This window comes from Vanessa atalanta, chromosome 18 (genome assembly GCF_905147765.1).
Source record: "Vanessa atalanta chromosome 18, ilVanAtal1.2, whole genome shotgun sequence".
Taxonomy (NCBI): Eukaryota; Metazoa; Arthropoda; class Insecta; order Lepidoptera; family Nymphalidae; genus Vanessa; species Vanessa atalanta.
This window is the reverse complement of record NC_061888.1, coordinates 3,787,558-3,811,767: the sequence shown is the minus strand read 5'-3', so window position 1 is coordinate 3,811,767 and position 24,210 is coordinate 3,787,558. Positions and strand designations below refer to the sequence as shown.

Here is a 24,210-nt window from a genome sequence, read left to right as displayed (position 1 = left end):
AGTATTCAAATTAACTGTCAACTTATCTCACATTTTGTTACATTAAATGTAATGGAAACAAAAATAATATTTTTAATATTACTTTTATGTGTTGTCATGGCACCCAACGATCATCCCAATAATAATTAAAATTATAAAAAAAATATTTACACCTATTCAATACATAGGAAATATAAGCAACTAAATGCCTCAAAATGCTAGTCCGATCTATAAAATTAAGCACCATTTTTTATGTTTTACTAAACAAAGTATGTTAGCAAAATGAAGCAAACCGCTTATTTGAGAATGATATGGTTTCAATTTAACTTTTTGACGTAGTTTTATTTATTTTCTATACAAAAGTATATTATGTAAAATATTATCTTCAATTGAAAATTTTTTAAAAGTGGTTTTTTAATTTTTTTTATTATAAACATAGTCTTTTATTTCTTTAAATTTACTAAAAAATATTTGTTTATACTTGTGATTTAAGCTGGAAATTTTTGCGGTCGTTAATCTGTTGAGTCTGAAACAAATAAATTTTTTTTAGTGTCATTTAATAGGCTATTTTAACTAATGTTAGTGGTAGGTAGATTCTAGCGAGAACAACTAGATAGAAACTTTTAGTTTCTAGATTGTAGCTCTTTATAAACATGTAATATATAATCTCAATATGTAAGAACGAATAATCAAAGATTTTTATTACCTTTATAATCTAGTAGTGTTTAAAGTCATTATGTTAAATTTTATAAAGGCGTTGTTGATATACATATAAATAAATTCAATAAGGATTTTTTACAAGTAATGTAAATCAAGGGCGTTTTAAGTTTATTGAAAAGGTGAGTTTTTTTTTGCTTTGTGTTAGTTTTGTCTGGTTTTTTTTTAATTTTTTCGTGTAGGTGAAAATTAAATTTCAAAATCTCTTGTACCAGCGCCTGGTCGCCGCCACTTGTCGGCGTGGTCGCGTCGCAGGTGCGGGGCGAGGTGCGCGCGCACTCCGCCCAGCACGTCGGCGGCGCCGGCGGCGGCCAGCGCCAGCGGCGTCATGGCGGCGCCCGGCAGGTGTCGCAGCACGCCCGCGCCGTGCCCTCTGCGCGCCGCTACCGCCATCGTAGCGGCTGTGTCGGCGAAGCCCTACGAGGGAGATTAGTCATAAAAATACATGTCAAAGTTTTCTTCTGTTTATGACATACCTATACAGGACTCTTGTGTGCACATATTATATTATTTTGTTTGCTAACGAGAAAAATTTGTAGACACTTAAAACATTATATAATTATAGGAAGTACCTCCTTAACGGTGTTATAGGCGCTCGCCACGCCCTCCCGTATGTCGGCGGGTTGTCGAGCGGGATCGCGTCGTCGTCGTCGCGAGCGCCGCTCGTGAGCGTCGCCCAGAGCGAGAGCAGGGCTCGGCGTTAACATGTCACACGCCGTTTCCGCCGTCGCCTGTCGATCATAAACATAATTAAAAAAAATGTAAAAATAATTATTACTTGTATTAAAAAAGTTTATTTCATCGCCTTTTTAAATTGGTCATTTGGTTGGTGCTGTAAGAGATTGCTGTCAATGATAAAGTCCTTTAAACGATTTTATTTAGATCAATTACTTGTTGATTCTTGTATCCGTGTGGCAAAGAGTTGACTTTATATTTAATACATTAACACATAACATCAAAAATCGTATGGTATAGATGGCGAGTGCAAGCGGTCCGTGCCTGTATGAGGTGCAGCAGACGCGCCGTGATGTCGAGCGCGGCGACGGCGGTGCGCGCGGTGAAAGACGCGGCGCCGCGCCGCAGCCCGTGCACGAGCCGCCCGTCGCGCCGCCACTGCTCCACCGGCAGCCACACCAGGTCGCGGATACCCGTTACTGCGGACGAGCTCGTTGTACATTGCTCATACTTCAATAAACAACTCGTGCGATCGAGTTGCACTAAAACTATTTCTTGAAACTTTCCGGCTAATTTTATACATAATATATAAAATAGACTGCCTCGTGGGCTCAGTGGGTTGATATAAAGCTACATAGATCTAGAGAGAGCCCCAAACGGTTCAAACTTCAGGTCGGGCCGATGAAGTTATTGAATTTCTTTGTCAAAATATACTCTATGATAGCCCGAAGTCTGTAAGTTGTAGGTGTTTACTCTCATGCTTCGTAAAGTCTGTGCCGCTTCACGATCACGCCGTCGATGTGCCTGAACTACTACTACTAATTGTGTCAGATTTGTCGTCCCATTGGATTATGAGAGTGACGGAATATTGAGTACTTCTGTGTTTGCGTACAGACTTGTGCACTAAAACCAGTCCTGCGTGATTGGATGGTCTCCCGTTAGATTGGTCGCCGTGAACGAAATTCTTCAAACGACATCATCATCCTCATATTTTCATTTGAAAACAAATAAGCTTAAGTAGGACTTAAGTCAACTTACTGATTTGTAAAAGCGAGTGCATCGGTCCGATACCGCTGAGCAGACCGGGCAGTTGGTGCCGTTTGATGTCAGACAGCCATTCATGTAACGCCCACTGAACTAGTTTTTCAAGGCCGAGTAACCCCAATCTGTAATGACACCGTTTAAGATATCTTAAATCACTACGAGTAATTTATAATACAAGTATTACAAAATATTTATAGCATGAGCGTCGAGGGAAGGAAGGAAAGAAGACGAACTAAAAAAACATGGAGGGAGTGTGTGAAGAGGGATGTGGGAGAGATGGATGTGAACGATCAGATGACGAATAATAGAGGCGAAAGGTGCGCCGACCCCAAATAGATTTGGACACGGGCAGGCAACAGAAACGCCACAAGAACATAGTATTTAAAAATTGTTCTGTTATTATACAGAATTAGGAAACGAATTTGACAGGACCAAAACTGGCTATCATTTTGAACGTGCGTTAAAATGGCAAATTAATTAATTTTATTATCTGATTTTAGCTTAGAATCAAATACATCAATCTATTTTTGAAGAACCGGCAATATAATCAGGATACGGATATGTTCCTTTCTCCACCAGTAACTATAATTAATTTCATATGTTCTGCATGATAATCAAATAAATAAAAATTAAATATATCAAAAATCATGACAACAGAATGATCGTCATGACAGTGTTCATGATGGATAAGTTATTTCAAGATTTGAATAAGATTAATAAATAACGATAACTAAATATGAGCTCACTGGCACAAAGGCATTAAATCCACTTCTCAGTACATTTAGTCATTATACTTTACTTTACATGACATTAAGTCTTGGACATTATGGACATTAAGTCTTATTAAGACACTTAAGTCATTAAGACTTATTGGTGAAAATGAAATTGAAAGAATTTTAGCATCACTTACTTGTAGTCGAGCCTTTTCAATGTTAATTCTGAACAGTTAAGATGTCCAAGTCCCATGAGCAGACCGGCAACGGGTCCGGCTGAGAGATCCACTCGTTTACCGACATAATCCAATCGGATTGGCACCTCGGGCGAGAAAACTACTCGACTGCGAAAACAATAAGCACATTAAATTTAAGTTACCCACATAATTTGTTTGTTGGACTTTTTTTGCATCATTTTTTATGTTATGGAGATATGTAGATGATATGACAAATAGGCCACCTGATAGTTTATGGTCACTACTGCCCATAGACATAGGTACTGTAACGAGTACTAATCATACCTCATATCACCAATGCGCCACAAACATTGGGAACCAAGGTGTTACGTCCCTTGTGCCTGTAGTTACACTGGCCCAATCAACCATTATACATCGGAACACAGACAGTGTTGCGGTTGGGCGGTAGAATATCTGATGAGTGGAAGTTACCCAGACGGACTTGCACTGAGCTCTACCAACAAGTGTTTACCTTGTTTCTTAAGGTCAAGGTTTCTACGTGTTTTTAGTAAATGAGTTATATAGTTTACTGACAGGATTTTTTTTTTAAAAAGTATTACAATTTATAAATATCTAAAATTAGTCCAATTTAGACACAATTTTTTTAATTGGCGAATTCCTAATAATAATTGTTTTCAAAGTAATTGTAACTGTTAAAATATAGACCTCACCCGAGCCCATCCATCTTAAAGTCATCTACATTTCTACCCAACCCTTTGTAACATGCAATTCATATCTTAAAAACAAAAAAAAATACGGGAAATATGCTTACCGGAAGTATATAGGCGAGTCATCTACCGGCTCTGAGTCTGGTACTTTAGTTGTGGGTTTTTCTTGACTAATACCCAATCGTTGGAAGTCTTCTTCAAGCTGTATCAGGTTTTCTGACACCAGGCGTTCCGCTTCGTATGTTTCCATTAATGGTTCATCATCACGTATAACTGAAACATTATTAAAATACATTTTGTAAAGAAGATATACATAGTACTACGACAATTACTATCGCCTGTGTGTGAGAAAAATGGCATAAATTTTGTCATGTTGCTGAAAAGAGAAAAATATGTTATATGGGTAGGGATTACATTAGCAGCCTGTAAATTTCCCACTGCTGGGCTAAAGGCCTCCTCTCCCTTTGAGGAGAAGGTTTGGAGCATATTCCACCACGCTGCTCCAATGCGGCAGAATTTCGTTGAAATTAGACAAATGCAGGTTTCCTCACGATGTTTTCCTTCACCGCCGAGCACGAGATGAATTATAAATACAAATTAAGCACATGATAATTCAATGGTGCTTGCCTGGGTTTGAACCCGAAATCATCGGTTAAGATGCACGCGTTCTAACCACTGGGCCATCTCGGCTCTCGGGTAGGGATTCCATGTGTCCAAAAATATCAATATTGTGTTCTGTTCTGCCCGGTAATTCGAATGTATTTAATATGACAATAATTGTAACGCAGTCGTGTGCAATTCAGAGTGAGAAAATACTGAATAATATTACGTATATAATTCATATTCAGGTCAAAAAGCGTATCTTCTTCTTTTGGCTTTTAGGTTGAATATCCAGCAAAATTTAAAGTATCAATAATGCAATGGTGTACGGGCCGTCTAGCTACGTAGAAAGCCGCAGGATCGATCCTGACATTTTGGGTATTGTAGTACACACTCCAAGTGATAAACTTAAAAGGAGTGGGAAATTGGAACATTAGTAATTCCTTAATTAATGTAGAGCATAGCTACTATTCTTTTGAAAATAAAATGTCAAATCGGATTTTATACTTAAGAGCACGAGGAAGTCTTATTGTCCGCCAGATTTTTCGAAAATATCAGAGTGTAGTAGAATGTAAGTGCATTACCCGTGTCGTTGAGCGAGAGGCAGTCGGCGTCGCCGAGCGAGGTGGGCGTGGGCGGCGGGTCGCGCAGATGGCTGCCGATGCTCATGACGGGCGGCCGGTGCGTGGGCGTGGTCTGCCGCGACCCGCTCGACTCGGTCGACAGCCCGCCCACGCTCTTCGTGTCCTCCTCTGCGGGAAATATTGTAAGGACATGTAGACCCGATGATCATATTTTTGGCTTTATAAAACTTTGCTGTATTAAATGTGATACTCGACTGAACGAGTTGCCGGTCCTAAGGCCTCTAGGACTAGGACGACTTTAATATATTTATTAGCTTTTTCTTTGACAAAATCTTATATCTATAGGTTACTTGCAAAGATTATTATTAATAATAACGACGAGTGAAGTTGGCTTCTTGATTTTAAAACTATATTTTTGTCTAAAAGGCACTTGTTTAAAGAAAAACATTACTTGGAAATGCTTCGAATGGGATAAATTCTGTAGCCTCTAATGATACCCGTTGTTCAGCGAGATGGAATAACAATGGAACCCATGTCTAAGAAATACTTTCCTGTTTTTTTATAAATAAGTTTTAGATTTTTTAAATCTATTATTACATGTAAATTCCCATTATATCCATAAACTAATCAGACATAATCACTTACCGTTTATCTCGTCAGTTCCAAGTTTAGAGAAGAACCCAACGAGAAATGCTAGGGTATCCTGATCGAGGTTGAACCGTAGAGGAAGGAGAGAGACTTTGAGACAGCATTCTTGAGCTGGCACTGCAGCGTCAGCTCGGAGGTGGACAGATTTTACTATTAACTGATGAAATAGAAATAGTTTATATTAATGTTATGTTAATATACCTTATTACAGAAATCTTAGAACTTAACACGAAAAAAAACTCAAACTAAAAACAAAAATATATATTGTTTGTTATTTTTAAGAGTTTAAATACCAAAAAAAATATAGAAATACTAAGTATTAGTTATAAAGTTAACACGTAGCTTTAAATTAAAACAGAAATTTAAAGTATTCCTAATTTATAAACGTGAAAAAAAAATCGAATAAATCAAAAGTTCCGAAAAACAGATTCAATATTATCAAATTGAGTAACGCAATAATAATATATTCGACAAAATTTTAATTTTTACTTTATATTGTAGGTGGCGGACGGGCAAAGGGTACATTTGATGGCAAGAAGCCGCCCGTTTGACATTGACGCTTTATGAAATTTGATCCACTTCTTACATAACCAATGTTCTCTGTCCTTTTGTTATGGCTGCAGCTTTTAGTTTTTTTAGATAATTTAGTTATATTAAGTTAAACATATAAGCTATCCCTTCTTACGTCCAACAAAAATGAATTATTAAAATGTCGTAAGTCGCAGGTTTACTTACCATGTGGGCATTCTTCCTCTCCGGCTCATCCTTGAGTTTGTACTGGCTGAGTAGTTTGTTGATGTCACTGCAAACCAATCTATCTAGAACTTCAATCTTCGTGATAGCGAGTGTCTGTCTAGATGCTTGCGTGCCTCCCGGTGGATACACTTCATGCTGAAACTTTAGCTGTAAGCACAAAGTTTAAATATATAAGTAGGTTACTAAATAATTCGGTACTTTGAGACTTCAAATGTGCTAGTTTTAGTTCATACCATAAAGTATAAGATTTTATTAAATTTACGAAGAATATAATTTTATTTTCTTGTCATTCATTTGATATATTTAATTATGCTATCTCATTTTTATTTAAGAACTTAAATTACATGCATAAGTGAATAAATCATATATTTATTTTAAATCAAAGATTTAAAAGACTTCAAACATTAGTTTAGTCCTTGCAATATTATGTCAGACGCCTATATTACAATCACAAGAGAACAAAAGCCAAAAAGACAACATTTGACATGCCATTAACGCGTTATCATTGGTTGAGCTTGAATAATGTGATATTGTTAATGGATTTAAAAAAAAATGGAATTGTGAACATCGTCGAAACTGTTTTCGAAACTTTGAAAGTAAAATTAAAGTAGTTAAGTGGAAAAGTGTTGTATTATCAATAAAGATATATGAGTCAAGAACTGGTCGTAGTGTCGCATGAAATACGTAAATGTAAGGTTTGTTTATCTCCATGCCGCCTTCGATTGGAATAGGTTACAGTTTGGGCAGCGGGGCAGCGGGGCAGCAGGGGGGCGGGAGCGGGAGGCGGGCGCACCTTGGTGAGGCAGAGCTTGACGCAGGTGGCGTGGTCGCGCTGCGGGCCGCCGCGCGAGCGCACGTCGCGGCGCGGCGCGGGCGGCGCGCGCACGCGCTCGGCGCCCGCCGCCCAGCTCACGCCGCTCTGCCGGTACGCCGCCGCCACGGCGCGGCTCGTCTCGTACGGCTCGTACTCCTTGCTGCGTCTGGGGATTCCTTGCGATGCTTAGCGGGAAAATATTTACGACCTCTTTGATGACCAAATGATGATGAGCCGCTTTCTCTACTCCCTTAATACGACGATACGCACGACCGACGAGGGAGTTCAAGCTCAGAAGTGTGAGTCGTCCCAATTTGTGACTCGTCTCTGCCACAGACTAACACTTTTTTATTTTCCTGACCCGGTTTTTGAACGCAGGTACAAAGTCACAGTCATGGGAATAATAGACCATTTTAGTGGTTGGTTGTTTTCATTGTGAAAATAATTGAAAGGTCTAATTTAATTGATATGAAACATATTCACAATATAACATAATTTTTAATATAGCAATAAATCCGAACGTAACGCTGTTACGCTTTCACGACTAAGCCACTGAACCGTATTTGATGAAATTTCGTATCAAACAAGCTTGAGCCTCAAGAATATACATAGGCTACTTTTTTATACCTAAAACCTCAACCCCCAACACTCGGCGAAGCCGTAAACTAGTATATCAACATTTTATAATAAAAATAATATTAGTAAACTTACTTTGATATAGTCGGAGAACCTTGTTTCCTCGAATCGTCGATAGTGACAGTTTTTTTCGTGGGTGTTGTATCATTCGCTGATCTGAAGTCGCTTCCACCAAACATGTTCCACGTTAAACTCAATTCGCACAATGTATACCTAAAATGAATATTTTTGTCGTAAACAATAATTTGACGTGATATCATTTATATGAATTGTGTGACCACAATTTAAAAAAAAAAGAGACTTTGAGCCTCAGGAGAGTCTGAGCTTTGAGGAGAGGGTTTATCCGTAACACGTTTAAAATTGTAAAATATTTTTAAATCATTTATTATAAAACGTAATTTAATGTAACGGGGTTGGATCTTTATAGTGAGTTTATAAAAAATCTCGTGTTTATGGGCAACCAAAAGGTGACTGGGTGTTTGTGCGTCTCACGCGTATGTGTGAATAACTCACCGGAGAACTGGTAATGGGAAACTCTTCGGAGCTTTAAGGACATCAGACCTAGCCGCGGGCACGGTGAAATGATTATCGACCATGTAAACTGGTCCGTTGATCCAGTTCACGACTGGCTCGTCCATTTCGTTGTCTTGACCATAAGGCTGCTCCTCCACTATACAGTATTCATCGTCTGTGTTGCTACCCTCTCCCGTGGACTTGACCTTGACAGAACATCATATAGATATGAGTAATTATGACTATCTTAAGTAAATATTATGAAGAATATAAATACATCATGAGATGTAAATGCCTTTTTCTTTTTATTTAAGCATAAGTTTTGGAGCTTATACGAACATTGCAGCTTTAGTGTTTGACAATCCACTAAATGCATGTTTTCTCAGGACGCTTAGTCATATTTATAGCTTTGTTGCCAGCATGTTTCAAACACAGGATAAGAGTTTCATAACGCTATCTTATTAACTAAATCATCTCTGGTCTCTGGATTAATAGAAGTGTTTTTTATTTATTTATAGTTGTAATGGAATAGGCGTTTGTCTTCCACCTCACCTGATGGAAAGTGTAGATGAAAACACGGTGGTACACGCCCATCCAAACGAAACCTGTTCACTCAACTCTTAAAGGCTCCAGAGTTCAACTTATCAGGGAAAATAGACCCAGACAGGTCGTTCCAAATCTTGGCGACTCTCACCAAAAACGAGCTGTCAAACCGTTTAGTTCGACTTTTGGGTATGTCAACAACGTATGGATGAAACTTTTACCTGCGCCTGGTAATCCGATAAAGGAATGGAAATGGCTCAATCAATTCGAAAAGAGCGTTCGAGCTCTCTCCTAAGTGTATCCTATAAAATACCGATAAGCTGGCAAATCGACGACGATGCTCAAGGGAGTCTACACTTTTCGAAATGAATTTTCATTGGTCGAAGGCAGCAGATGACGCAATAGACAACCAATGAGCGTTTAGAATTTGTCCAGATTAGAAAATTTGACTTTCATTAACATTTCAGAAACTGGCATTATTATAAAACCCTTTCTAGCTTATGTAGTTAGAAGTAGAACATACTTTATTAATTATTTTTAAGTGTATTGACCTATCAACAAATATATTTTAAACAAATTAAACCATTGTTAAGGTTTACATATAAATTTATCCGAAATTTGGATAAGAGAGGAAATTTCTTAACTAAGCAACTTACTTTTTTCCGTTTAGATTTTCGTGGCGTTGTTTTCGGAGTGGAAGTCGGATCGCCGAGATCTCTCGCCACTTGCGTGTTTGTTGGTTTCGCTTCTTGAGCTTCCTCTATTGGCGGATAATCTTCGTAATCTAGCGACTTCGTTTCAATTTCTGTGTCTAAGTTATCAGACGGCGGCTTCTGTTTCATGTTTGATTCATCCGGGAAGAAGAATACCTCAACTCCTTCTTTTTCCATTGAACTGTTGAAGTCATCTTCTTCCACTGTAACATAAAGTAATGTAATTGGTTGTAATTTATAAACACTCTAAGGCGTGTTGTAATGTAAATCGCGTTAGGACATGATTATCATGATAAATTCATGAAGTTAAATTGATTTGTAAATCACTCTAGTACTAGACTAGAGTAGTGTATTAGAGTAGTTGACAAAGAAAGTAGGTAACATCCAGGTCATCAGCTTGTTCAAAAGTTAAGAAGCTGATGAACTGGATGTTGCCATATTTAAAAAAAAAACTTTGAAGGGACTACAAGCAAATAGACATTTGCTGCTAAATGAGAATTAAAGTGTCCATTTAATTTTAATTTAAACAATATATATTTGTAATATAATGAAAATTGAACAAAACCGAACAATTATTTTGTATATATAAGATACTTTTTTTTAATAAGTGTATACTTTAAATGCGAAATTTTGTGCTTGTATGTTGCATTTAAAATACTGAACGGTTTCTATTTAAATTGGGTATATATGACGGTTATATAGTTTATATGTATATATTTCTATTTTAGTTAAGGCGTAGCGGAGCGTGTGATGATATCTAGCTAGCATACAATATATACTTACTAGTATTATTTGGACTCTCTTTCATTGCTTCAGCCATCAGATCGTTGACTTGTTGAATTTCGCTCGGCGACAATTCTCTGATATCTTCTATTGGTCGGTCTTCCAAACCTTTGCATATGATAAGGGTATATTAAATATGCTGATTGGACGAAATTAAAACGTAGCTCATTCAATAGGCTCGTTAGTAAAATTATGTGTTCCAGTCATAGATTTTTAAAAGTTTATCTCGAGATTAGCAGATGATACCCACCCAACCACATATAAAGAAAGTATGTCGAAATTACAGTAATATTTCTAAATCATTTACGATGTATTTAATAAAGTCGTTAAGAAGTGTAAGTTCAAGCAATATTTCGTTTGATGAAGATTGTCTATGTGGATGAAGCAGTTACTACCGGAGACTCACTGTTCCACCGACTCAAGCAAGCTCATTCGTCAGACCTGTTTCTGCCACCATATTCCTGAAGGGATCAAATCACGGAAATCCTAATGACAGACCTCCTTACTCATATGTATAATTATTTCATCATACTGACCCACTAATGGTTCTAAAGGCTGGTCCGAACAAATGCTAGTGTGCCGCGATCTATCAAAGGGTGGCTGCGAGTCCCCATCGGAAGCGATGTAGGTGACCAGTCTACACAGAGCCGAGGCGGAGTCCCAACAGGTATACATGTTGACCATGTTGTTAGACGCTGTCAAGTCCACCTGAGGTTGGTCGTTTGACTGAGGACAAAAATAATCCATTTAGTGACATTGTCAGTATTTTACTATATGTCTATGTAAAAAAGATAATGACTAATTAAAGTGTTATAATACTATATGATGATTAATATTAATTATTTATTATTGATATATAATGAATAATATGAACTAAAAAAGATAAAACAAAACATGTCTTCAAACTATTGAAAAAAGAAAAGTTTTTCGATATTTAAATTTATCCGATACTCAATAAGAGCCGAAATGGTCTAGAACACGTATCTTAACCGATGATTGCGGCTTTAAACCCAGGCATTTAATGTGCTTAATTTGTGTTTAAAATTAATCTCGTGCTCGGCGGTGAAGGAAGTTAGGAAACATCGTGAGGAAATCTGCATGTGTCAAATTTCAATAAAATTGTGCCACATGTGAATCCACAAACATCCATTGAAGCGGTGTGGTGGAATATGCTCCTAACCTTCTCCTCAAAGGGAGAGGAGACCTTAGCCCAGCAGTAGAAGATTTACACGCTGTATCAGTTGATAGTCAATATACTTACACCGTTATTTTTATCCTCCATCCGCAGTGACAGCTCGAAAAGACCGACGTCGATAACGCAGATGTAATCCTTATTTATATCAGGGGCCTTATCCTCATCCTGCGGCACTGGTGCGTTTGTCTTCGCCCCAGTCAATGTTGATAGGAAAAGAGTACACTCCTGCGCTAAAAAGCGAAGATACGACGTGTTCGTCTCCGGGATCAAGTTGCTGGAGACGCTGAAGTTTCCCAAGGTCAGCACGGTTCGTATCGGTAGGTATAGGGGTCTGGTGACAAAGATTTTTTTAAGTTAAGGTTAAGGTGTCATTTTTATTTGAATCATCACACATTGAAAACCAAGAAATCTATACTAATAATATAAATGCTAAAGTAACTCTGTCCATCTGTCTGTTGCTCTTGAATACTACATAATGCTCAGTATACCGGTAGTCCACGGCGCAGTCCCACACGTGCACGTGCAGCTCGGACAGCACGGTGGAGGGCGTGTACCCGGGCACGGGGTAGTCCAGCACGTCCAGCACGTCCATGAGCTGGCTCAGCCACGCGATGCCCTTGTCGCCGCGGTGGCGCAGCGTGGCCTGCTCGATGCCCAGAGCTATGCATATTGTCTGTGACGAGTGACGTCATATCGTAAGTGTTAGCTTGAAAATTCTGAGTTAGAAACTATTATACTACACAAAATAAAAACATTTTTTTTTTGTTTTAATAAATTATCACTAAGGTAAACAGTACTACTACTATATAAATAATAATTTATTTCATACTGTGTACACCACCACTATTCAATACAGAAAAGTGCTTAAAACTAATTATATTAAATTGTTTAGTGTTTTAGAGTTATTTAATATAATTAAAGCTATTTAAAATGTAACGAAAGTTTTATATCTTTGTTATTGTAAATTCTCGATTTTTAACTTAAATGTTAAACAACTAAGGAAAACCTTATAGTACCTTTAGATTTGGTGTTTCGGAATTAGGGTCAGTCTTAAGCGCCAATGTGAACATATCCTTATTTTGCAATTGTTCTTTAATCGCTACTCCTTTGCTTGAGGGGTATATCGTGCTTTTCAAGTGAGAGGGTAAAGTGGTTCCGTACAATCGGAGATTGGGTTTCTCTGATGGTATTGTTAGGAGAGCTGAAAGTAAAAAAAAGAACATTTATTTAAATTGCGTTACAAAAAAAAAAAAATTAGGCTAAGGTATAAAAAACAGGTTTTAATCAATCAGTATTTAACAAATGTTATTAGAAAAATAATGGAAAGATTGTATATGTTAAACACGTCAGACATTTTTAATACATGCGAAAGTCTCTTGCGATAATTTCAGAAATGTTTACAATATCAAATTAACGTCTAGTTTCTAAATAATAATAATATTAATAATTAGATACTAACGTTCATGATAAAGCGTAGTTTTCCCAGCTCTTAAGCACATCTGTGCTGTTTTCGATCGTCCATTGAGCCCGCTCACCTGACACATTGACAACTTGTAAGCTTCCAACACGAGCTCACCCATTTGTCCGGGCACTACACGCTTGTTGCTATCCTGGGATAAAATATATTATGAAATGAAGACAATAATTGATCTCTTACTTAAGTTGAGCTGCTGTTAGAAAAAATATTTTGACTGAGAAAAATACTTTATTTGGAATAAAATTATCCAAAAATTACACAAAATAAATTTAACAAAAAGTTGTCGATTTGGTCGTGAAAGAAATATTTACATTCATGTACTATTTTATATAACTTTGATTTCCAGCTGTGAAACATAGTTATGAGCAAACCGGGATTTTGTAAATGGAATTACAGTAAAAAAAACTACTAAAATATTAAGATTGTTAAAATAAAACGAACTTACCCTAACAGGAGCATAAATCGTCATCAATCCTTTACCGACTTTAAGAGTGAGACAAAAGTTATGCGTTTCACTCTCTTTATTTTCGGGTAAAGGTTTCGTATTTCCAATGCCTTTCCGTAACTTGTTATCATAAGTTGAGTAATAGAGATTTTCTTCTTCGGACGACGAACTTTCCGAGTCTGAATCTAAAGAAATACCAACATTAATACTTAGATTATACTTTTTAATTATAATGTATACAGATAGTTAAAAATACGCTTAGACCTCATTAACTGGGATAACTTATGGCTAATAAGCCATTTCTTCTTACTTGGTGGTAGGGCTTTGTGCAAACCCTTCTGGGTAGGTTACCACCGACTAATTAGATATTCTACCGCCAAACAGCAATACTCAGTATAGATGTTTGGGATACATATAGAATATTAGAGATTTTTTTTGTATTAAATATATTATTACTTATTTTAAAATACAAAGTCAACAATATTTACCATATCCCATCCCTTTGCAGAGACCAAAGGCAGGGTAGATGGGTGCGCACATGTGCGGGCTGATGTCGAACTGATCCACGGCCTGCGGCTCCCACAGCAGCAGGTCGGAGTTTATACGGTTGTAAATTATCTCGTACAATTGTTTTGATCTAGAAATATACATATTTGTATATATAAGTTTATGTTTCTTTGATATAGTTTCCACTGCATCAAAGACAAGATTTTTGTAAACGCCAGTATGAATTTACGTTAAGTCAAAGTTTGAAGATCTTTAACAAAAATATAAATGTAAATCACGATTATGATGATGATATTCCTGTTGTCATTACATATAATTAAATAAAAACATGCATTATGTTGTTTTGAAATTAACTCACTCAAGCTGAAGACTTAGAATGGGTAAATTAAAATCGAGGTGTATGGCGGAGTGCTCCACAGAACTGTTCGTGAACTCTGTCATCTCTTCATCAGTACCAGGCACGATAATTTCTTCTTCCTGACCTATGACACACGAATTAACATGTAACACAAATGAATATAAAAAATAAGGTTAAGTATTTGTAAGTAAAAAACCCTGAATTAAAATAGTTCAATAATTAATGGACCCTTGATTCTGATTTCTTACCTAATAGTAAGAAATTGTAGTGTCTCTTTTATTGTCAATTAAAAAAATAATGAACTAAACATGAACATCACAGACATCCTTATCATAGAAAGAAACGATCATTTATATATACGAATAATAGAAAAAGTCCAAAAGTGATCCTTGTGGAACACTTTAAGTATAATTTAATTTGTCTACCTACGTTGTACCTACGTTATATAATATATATTTTTTTGCATTATTAGTATAATAGTTTAGACTATGTACCTGGTTGATTATTTTCATGTTTGCTAATACTTTGATGAGCCATCTTCTTCCCACTGAAGGGACTCGGCAGTGTGCTTCGGAGGTTGTTCATTATGTACATGGAAGTAGTCATGGGGTTGGCTGCTTTCGGCTCAAAACCCATCTCATCGTGTAAGTAGTCGAAAGGACTTTTATTAGGTTCCCGTGGTTTAAATGTAACCGATATCCTGTCAAACATTTCAAATATAAAGGTTTAATTATGTATTTGTTTATGATTTTTTGCATCAAGTTTCCCAATTTTACTGTCAATAATTTAAATGAGTCGAAATCGCTTTATTGCCTTTGATATTTCACGAGTTAAATACTCAGCGTAATGAGAACAATTAAACACATCGTGATTAAACCTGCATGGGTTAGACAAATATTGGTCACATGTGTATCCACCCACCCGCATTGGTGCGGATTGGTGGAATAAAATTATAATTCTTCTTTTGAAAGTCTTTTCCTCCAGATAAATTTCAAGTAAAATAAAACATCATCTGCTTACATAGGTAAGGGGTTGGATGCGTTGCCTCTGAGAATATTCCCTTCCAACGATGTGTCGTCCATAGCAGACTGCGCTATGTGCGTAGCGGGCAAATGTTCATTTTCCTTAATAAATAAATAAAGTGTAAATAATAACGATTTATATATTATTTTAACATCACGTGACACTTCATTCCTTAAATATAGATTGAAGAAATTAATTAAAGTATGAAGAACTCTTAATTGTAAATCACCTGCTGTAAGATATGTCATGAGGCCTTTTTTGGTAATTATAATGACAAGAATACAATGGAATGCAAGATCTTTGTCTGCTTACTATTAAGTTAACTAATAATTTGTATATAAGTATATATTTATATATGTGTATTTAACACAAGTGGATTAGCCTAGCTAGGATAGCCAGTATATGATCTAAATTTCGTTTAATGGCCATGTTATTATACACTGAGAACTATATTACCCTCGATCAAGCATGTAATTGATCATTATTTTTTTCTTTTGTGGATTAAATATATTATTATCTCACGTGGTAGTACAGGTCGAGCGTAGTGGCGCGCAGCGTGAGCGCGGTGGGCAGCTGCGAGCCCAGCGCGGCCGTGCAGCACCGCAGCACCAGGAAGTCCGCGCGCACGCGCCGCACGTCGCGACTCACGCCCGCGCGCAGGTCCGCCACCGGGAACCTGCGACGGGAACGGTTACACTTCGCCGTCAGCTTTGGAGATCATGTCGTCGTTCGGACGATCTCATAGGAGACCTGCCCGCTACGCAGGTCATACTCTAGAGAACGTGTGCACTCTATACTCCGATGGGACGGCAAATTCGACACGACCGAAAAGAGTTTAGGCGCAGAACTGGCTTTACGTACGCACCCAGGCACGGGAGTGTACCCACTTTCAACTTTTCTGTGGGCTTATATCAAGCCATTACACCAACGATGCAGTCAGCTTCGGAACTTTGTGATTCCGTTCTCGAGAACCCCTCGAGGGGGACTGACCATGAGCGGGATATATTATAGGACGCAAGGGTACGTGCAAACACATGTGCGTTTTCTCATTCTTATTATCTGATAGATCGACAAGATAATGATCATCATATTATCATCGATCAAAAAGAGTTAAGTGGGACCGAGATACGAAGAAGTACGCAATACCGATTTCTATGCTATGGGCTGCTATTGAGAATACATCGATAGGAAACCTTGTATTGGTTAAAAGAATAGAGATTTATTGCCTATAAGAATTTTTGGGTCAAGATATGTTTAAAGACATTTATTTTAAATTGGTAGAGGGCATAGAGTTCGGGAGTCACGATAATAATATTTTCTGTCAGTTGGTTCATCTTTGATGCAGTCTTTTCCAATATGATAGGAAATTATTCTAACTAAGAATAATCAATTTTGTCATTGAATTGGCGTGATATCATTGGGTTATTATGGATTCCTTAAAAAAATGGCGTATTGAATGTCAACAAAGTTAATATCGGAAATTAGAAAGTACAATTAAGTGGATATTAGTAGTTAAGTGCCATAGGATTGTATAATAAACAAAGATATATGCATAGAAGAGCTAGTAGAACATAGTATAATTTTTTTTTTTTTTTTTATAATCCTCCTTTGAGGATTGGTATAGGGCCTATACTATAGGCTATACCTCGGTTTTAAATACATGAGATCTTTACCTGAGTATAACATTAAGATTGGGACACTGAAGAGATATGTTCGTTTGATTCGGCTGCGACGGTGCTGAAGGCGTAGTTGTCGCAGTAGTTCCACCGAAGAACGTAGCTGACATACGCTCGATTAAAGTCAGATCTACGTCAATATAAAACGGAGTGCATTTTATCCTGACAACAAAAAGTAATTATTGTAGTTTGGGTACAAATACAATACATACAATAAATAACTTTATAAAATTTTTAAGACTTACAAGATGTCGGTTGTAGGGTGAACTAATTTTTTTTCACCGGATATTCGCATATATTTCGAGGTCTGTTTGAAGTTTATTCTTATGTCTGATTTTGATGATAAAATTGTATTTTCGTCCTCATCTAAAAAAAAACAAATTAAAAAAGTTGAATATAACACCTTTTTGGGAAATAATCATAAATGAATGGATAACAAAAATAACATAAAAACACTGACAGTATTTTTTAAACGACTTCATAAAGTCCCACTTTTAGGCTAAGGAGTCCTCTAATTTATAGCAAAAAAAACCGTTTATTTCAAATGTTCTTAACTCTGAGCCGTCTCGAAATCAATATTTTAGCTAATATAACGAATAGTAGAGTCAGTTGATGTCATTATGAGTTTACCTTTGTGATCAAACCATATTAAATCAAATTTCTGTGGTTTAACGTCTTCTGGCTCTTCCTCTTGATAGTAAAGACACTCTCTAACAAGCATACTCTTTATGGCTGCCTCACACATTGTTTGACTTCCGTGTGACGTCACCTTCTCGCTGCCATCTAGACTTATTTCTGATGTTAATAATCTGTAAAATTATTTCATACTACTTAGTCTTATAGTCGTAATAATTCATTCATGAATTTTAATTAGTAAATAACGGTAACTTTTTTTTTAAATAAAAATTTCTGTTGAATAAACCTATATTTAATTAACCTAGGATAAAGACAATTCAAAATTGCATGTTAGACCTTTAATAAATTTAATGTGTTTTGGAAACTTTAGCATTATCTGCAAATGGGGTTGTTTAGGCCCCGCTATAAAATAAAAACAAATTCGGGACGTCTGACAGAAGTGCTAATTTAAACTGTCCGAATACGTATAAAAATTTGATAAACACATTTGGATATATTTTTTTGACTTAGTAGGATACAATCAAATAAGCTTATCTCAGGATAGACCTCTTTTCTGACATTAGTAATAGTTGCCTTGACATAGTGGTTATCTCATAATATTTAATATTCTCAAGAATTATTAGTATTAGTGCTCTTAAACATTGATGGTTTGAGTATTTTTATTTAAACGTCAAAATATAAAATTTATAATATTGATACTAAGAAGCATGTCTATGAAGAGTTATTTTTAGTATTTATACTAAAATCCTAACTGCTAATATATAAATTCGAAAGTGTTTTTTAAGCTTTTACTTCTTAACCATAACCGATCATCGGTAAATTCCACCGATACAGAGAAGGGCATGAAGCTTGCACCTGCCACCATCACAAAAGGGTTCATATACTAGTAATAAATAAAAATTACCATCGATAATGTTCAGTCTATTTTTAGAGTGTTTAATGTTTATATCTAATAAGTAGCTCGTTTTAAAAGATACTGTATACATTTTTCTTAGATTAGCAATATTTACTTAATGCTGGTCCATACCCATAAATTGATTTAAGTTTCAGCTTACCTTAAGTGATCTCGGTCTGTCGCCCTGTCTAATGCTTCATTTATTGTATTCAAGTCTCTCCTCTCATTGAGTCTGCCAAAGGTTTCAACGCAATTAAAGAACTCTGTTGATATCTGATGCAGTTTTACCATAGACGCTGAAGAAATGTTGTGTGTTCCCATTGGCGTTGGAATCAAAATATCCTGGAAAGTTTAAATTATTGATATAAAGCATATATATTTTCAATATAATTTTTATATTTATGTAATTAAGGAAAACTTCAAAATATCTTTACTTTTTTAATTTACCTTATGAAGAAGAACACAAGAGAATGATGCGATTCTTAGACTTATATGTGAAACTTCAGCTGTGGGGTCACCATCAATGTGCGGAACTGTAAGTATTTATTGAAATGAAAATCAAACATAACTATTAATATGCTAAGCACAGTAACTACCACCATGTAATTTTTATATAGCAAATATTATCACGGATATTTAAATCATTCACGATTTATATGAAAAACCTTGAGTTTCCAAGCTTTTGGAGACTTATCTTATATCTTATTTATCTGTAAATAACTGGTTGTCGCAGAGGTTTCGTTCGTGTTTTAGAGGGTTGGTACTTGGTCGTCAGCTGTAAGGCATAAAAAGTAGCCTATGTCCTTCCTTGGAGTTCAAGCCTGCTTATGCCAAATTTCATATAAATTGGGTTAGAGGTTTGGCTATGAAAGAGCTATAGTCAGACAGACATTTTTTAAGACCTGTTATGAAGAAGTAAGCATGAGTAGAAGTCTATCTAATTTTGTGTATTGCGTGCAATAAAGAATAAATAATTAAGTGTTAGGACCTTTTTTATTCCTTTTGATACGGGGCTGGAATGTTGGTATATTGACACTTGACGTCATGCTGGTGCTCATGGAGCTGACTGAGGAAGTGAAGCTCTTCGCCATGTCGTTGCCTTGAGACGTCATCGGGAGAAACTTGTCACTTTCGCTGTCACTGTCCTCTGTGAATAATTATTTAATTAATGAATTATACTAGCAGCCAGCAATGACTTAGTGATCAAAGAGAAAACGGGTAGGTCGAGACCCATTTCCTAATAAATAATATTATTATTAATATGCTGAGTTACTCTCACTGGATCTTTTTAGATGTGAGGTATTTATTTTCGAACCGGAGATAAATTTCCATTTCGTCATAATCATAAAAAAAATAGTCTCATTCAAATTGTTTCTCATAAAGGGCTTTTAATTGAACGTGCTAAGTAGCCAGTCTTGTTAGTTACTACTAGCTTTTAATAATTATCTTTATCACTTATAGTTATCGTTCTTATGTATTGTGTAATATTTAAAGTTAAAATACATACCGAAGCTTGGTCCGGACCAGCCATACATGCCTTGAGGTTTAGAATGTTGTTTTTCCAGATTACCAAGTAGCTGTGCTTCTATAACTTGAAAATCTGTTTGCTTCATTTGCTTACATTGCATGTTTACACTCGGACGTATCGGTATGTTGCTGTAAAAGATATAAAAATACTCTCTGTTAAAACTTATTACTTTCTATGTGTTACTTATTATCTGGCATGATTGTAAGTTCTTCATAAGGATATTGGATAGACTCATTCTATTATCCCTTTTATTAGGTAGAAAAACTGATATAAACATTATTTATGAATTCTTAGTTTTACTTCTATTTAAGAGGAAGCTTGCTTATGTTTAATAAATTGAATTGATGTCCCTATATACAAGAGCCGGAATACCCACTTAAAATAAAACGGTACCCTCGCCGTTCTTTCGAAGGGTACCACGGGTTCGCTTGTACATACAACCGTGACGCGTCGATGAATGTGACAAATCCACCAATCCACATTGGGGCAATTATATACATAAATCTCAACCCTCAGAAGGAAGAAGGCCTTGGCTTAGCATTCAAATCTAATTGACGAATTTTTTTTTAAATTTTACTTACTATTTTCATGTTCCATTCAAGTTAGCAAAAAATGCAGGCTAACAAAAAATCAATACACCATTTGTGTACTTTACTTTTTCTTAATAAAGTCTTAAATATATTGGCCAGGTATAGATGTTGATTTAGTTACCTTGTGTCTTCTAGATGTGGTTGATTTAATGCATCTACAAGTTCTATTAATGTATGCAACTGTCTCGGAGTTATAAATAAGAGAAATGAGCCGAGTAATATTCTAACATCTACTTTCGGTCCATCGACCTCTTCGGAATGCTTCAACTTCAAGCTTAACTCTTGTTGTCCTGTTAACTTAGCAAACAATATTGGATCAGGTTGCGATACTTTTTCTTCTGGAGTTGCTTCTCGGGTATTATCAGTCTGTCTTTCCTCAATAATTTCTTTTATAGGGTCAGAATCTATTGTTGATATGACGCTTCTAGTTTCATAGAAAACATCTGACATAGTGCTTTGATAGTTTGAATCTGGTGACTCAGCAGAAGTACCTTCAGACTTATCAGCTTGTGTAGAAGCTGATTTTTCCATTATAAGACTCGGTGCCATGGTGCGCAATTTTGAAGGGAACTCATCAATATAAAATGTTACACCATTGAATTTAATTTTTTTATTTGTGTATGTTGCAACTATATAGGTTTTTGTTTTTTCTGGGTCTGTTTCTTCGGGCAGTGGTTCAGCTCCGGCTTCATCAAAGTAATCAATGCTGTAAATAAACATTTTTTAGTTATTATTGTTAATGTTTCGAAATTTAATTTGCTTTAAATATTATATTATAATCTACTTACTTTTTAATATGTATTTCCAAAGCAATACCCCTATCACCATTTTTAGGAACATGCTCAATTCTTATTTTTGTATTAACAAATTTGACTTTCACTCTGCTTAAAACTGAAAAATATAGATATTAAATGAGAAATGTTTAAATATATTAAAACCTTTTTATAAAAATATTTGGTGATCTAAGCTATGTGTCAATTAACAAGTCTGATTGCATACAGAGGTTATATTTTTTTTTATCAAACCTTTTGTCAATTTCAAGGGCAGGAGTTGAGATAAATAAACAGCTTTGACCTTGTAGTGACATGACGTCATTGATTCAGATCTATCTTTTGTATTATATTATATTAAGTGGAATAGTATTGTGTTGTTTAGTACTTAATATTAGTAGTGTTGTTACATTAAGCAAGGACTATTTAAAGTGCATAATGTAGCTGAGTTATCAGTATATCATATGAGATATGTAAATCTTGTTTGGTTTGTTAATTAGCACTCCTCTTGTTTGTTGTTCTGTAATCAACTGTATTTGAAATCTCTTTTAAATACTAACTTGAATCAATAGCATGGGCAAACATTTCAATTCCTTCAACGGGATTAGACTCTTGGGGACCAGCATCTTCTTGTAAACATTCAGCTGCCAGCTGCATGGATGATGACATTGAAGACCACATGGACTCCAGCATTGATGACACTATATTTGAAATATATGTGTTTGAATAAACATGATTATGTTGAGCATCTAATTTACTGATAATAAATTATGATTTTATTTTTTTTAAAAAGTTAATTGTTTTGATTGTTGAAAAACAATTGTTTTTAGTTGTTGAGAACATAGTGGTCAATGAAGATATTGTAATATAAAATGTAGAGGAACACAGTTTTGTGACAGTTCCTTACATATTAATTTAATATCAACAAACCTGGTTCAGCTCGTACTTTTGGTTGCACAGTGAGGGAGAGGCCATTGATTTCAACAATAGAATCATCTTTGAGGATTGTTGACCAAGGAACAGTCACAGTGATCTCTTTCATGTGCCCATCTACTATCTCTATAGGCCAATTCTGTGAGTCTCCGAGTTCATTAAGAGCCTGAAATTATAATAATGGTTTCATAAAACATAAATCAATATCTAGTAAAATAATTGGCATCAGTATTATAAGGTTTTTAAGTATTATCCATATCTACACTATAATTTATACAATATACAAACAACACCTAAAATGAGAAAAGCCATGGATAACCACTAGTATCTAAAAGCATTTAAACTAAGAATTGAATTGAATTGTACCACTGGTATAGAATACATGATACTACATACTACACACAACAGCAAATGTTTTTAATCTTATAATACAATAGACTTACTGAAGCTAATATCAATTGTAGATAAAAAAATATATCTGTACATAATGAAACTTTCAAATAAGTCTAATAGTCTCATTGTAATGATAATATAGAATTTGATGTAACTAAATCACTAAGTGAATTAAAATTACTCATAGTTAATTTATTTCTGCACATATTAGAATATAATCATTACTCATAAATTAACTATGAATACTGGATATATTTTTACATAAAAATAAAATATTTATAAGCTTGCTTCAACTTAATGAAAGAACAAATTTAACAAATGATTAACTCAAAATAAATTGTAGTATATAAGATGTACCATGATATCAATTTCTAAATGAGGAAATTAAATAACTAAAATTGTAGACTTCTTTGTTATACTTAATAAAGAACACGTGCTGTTTTGCATAAAATTTATACGCACTTTTTGCTGGCAAGGACATATATCTTTAAAAACATAAACCTCGTGTATAAAATACTCAACTAAAATATTTGAGTTGATGATATTATGTCTGATTTTTAAGAAAAATAAAATAATTACCTCACAGTCAAGGCTAACGTCTGAAACGGTACCAGTTCCATTGTATAGATCGACACTCAGCTGAGCCAAAGTTAGTTTTTCTTCAAGAAAATTTCCTAAGTAGCGTTGAAGTAAGTATCTGCAGGCTCTTTTTTTAATACTTTCTGACCATGGCAGATACCACAACATCTTTAAAACTTTGTTATCATTACACTATGAATTTTTTAGCTTTTGTGCGTAATGACTATTGTGATTTGCGTGTGATTGACTTGAGCACGTAAATAAACATAACGTTTCGTTTTACTCTTGCCTCCTATCAAAATTGGTAAAACAGATGTTCAAGAAATGTCACTTAATATGTATGTTAAATTTATTTTATCTGTATTTTTGTTAATCAAATATATTAACATAAACAATAAAAAAAATCAGAACAATTTAAATTGAATATGATGTATTTATGTATACATTTTGTTGGCAGCAAATAACACAAACGTTTAATCACAGGGATAACAGCAGATTTACAGAGCGCACAGGCGGCCTTATCCTTATCTCTCTCTTCCAGCGCAGTGCGCAACTTTTGTGACAGAAACTTAATTTAAAAAAA

General features: G+C 35.5%; 1 protein-coding gene across 1 annotated transcript; it reads right to left on the bottom strand.

Moving 5' to 3' along the window:
- Positions 1–406: 406 nt before the first annotated feature.
- Positions 407–23,875, bottom strand: LOC125071200 (autophagy-related protein 2 homolog A). The gene is made up of 38 exons (XM_047681317.1): positions 23,628–23,875; positions 22,653–22,821; positions 22,283–22,423; positions 21,741–21,843; positions 21,074–21,658; positions 20,342–20,490; positions 19,823–19,981; positions 19,282–19,367; positions 18,995–19,176; positions 17,934–18,112; positions 17,549–17,669; positions 17,301–17,465; positions 16,150–16,303; positions 15,625–15,728; positions 15,099–15,304; positions 14,605–14,728; positions 14,228–14,376; positions 13,740–13,924; positions 13,277–13,427; positions 12,834–13,018; positions 12,306–12,490; positions 11,884–12,148; positions 11,159–11,348; positions 10,623–10,730; positions 9,783–10,042; positions 8,584–8,789; positions 8,146–8,283; positions 7,414–7,600; positions 6,600–6,767; positions 5,862–6,021; positions 5,217–5,384; positions 4,137–4,305; positions 3,326–3,472; positions 2,410–2,537; positions 1,696–1,850; positions 1,269–1,427; positions 909–1,113; positions 407–505 (listed from the first exon to the last, which is right to left on the bottom strand). Exons 1-38 carry the CDS (start codon positions 23,793–23,795, stop codon positions 492–494), a joined length of 6,477 nt encoding a protein of 2,158 aa, XP_047537273.1. The 5' UTR covers positions 23,796–23,875; the 3' UTR covers positions 407–491.
- Between the last annotated feature and the right edge of the window lie 335 nt (positions 23,876–24,210).

Excerpts from the sequence above, each read along its gene's own strand:
- LOC125071200 (XM_047681317.1), bottom strand. The coding sequence starts at position 23,795 with ATGTTGTGGTATCTGCCATGGTCAGAAAGTATTAAAAAAAGAGCCTGC. Across the intron at positions 11,349-11,883 it reads TGGAGGATAAAAATAACGGT|TCAAACGACCAACCTCAGGT; the intron begins GTAAGTATATTG and ends TTTTGTCCTCAG. Across the intron at positions 8,284-8,583 it reads TTCCCATTACCAGTTCTCCG|GTATACATTGTGCGAATTGA; the intron begins GTGAGTTATTCA and ends TATTCATTTTAG.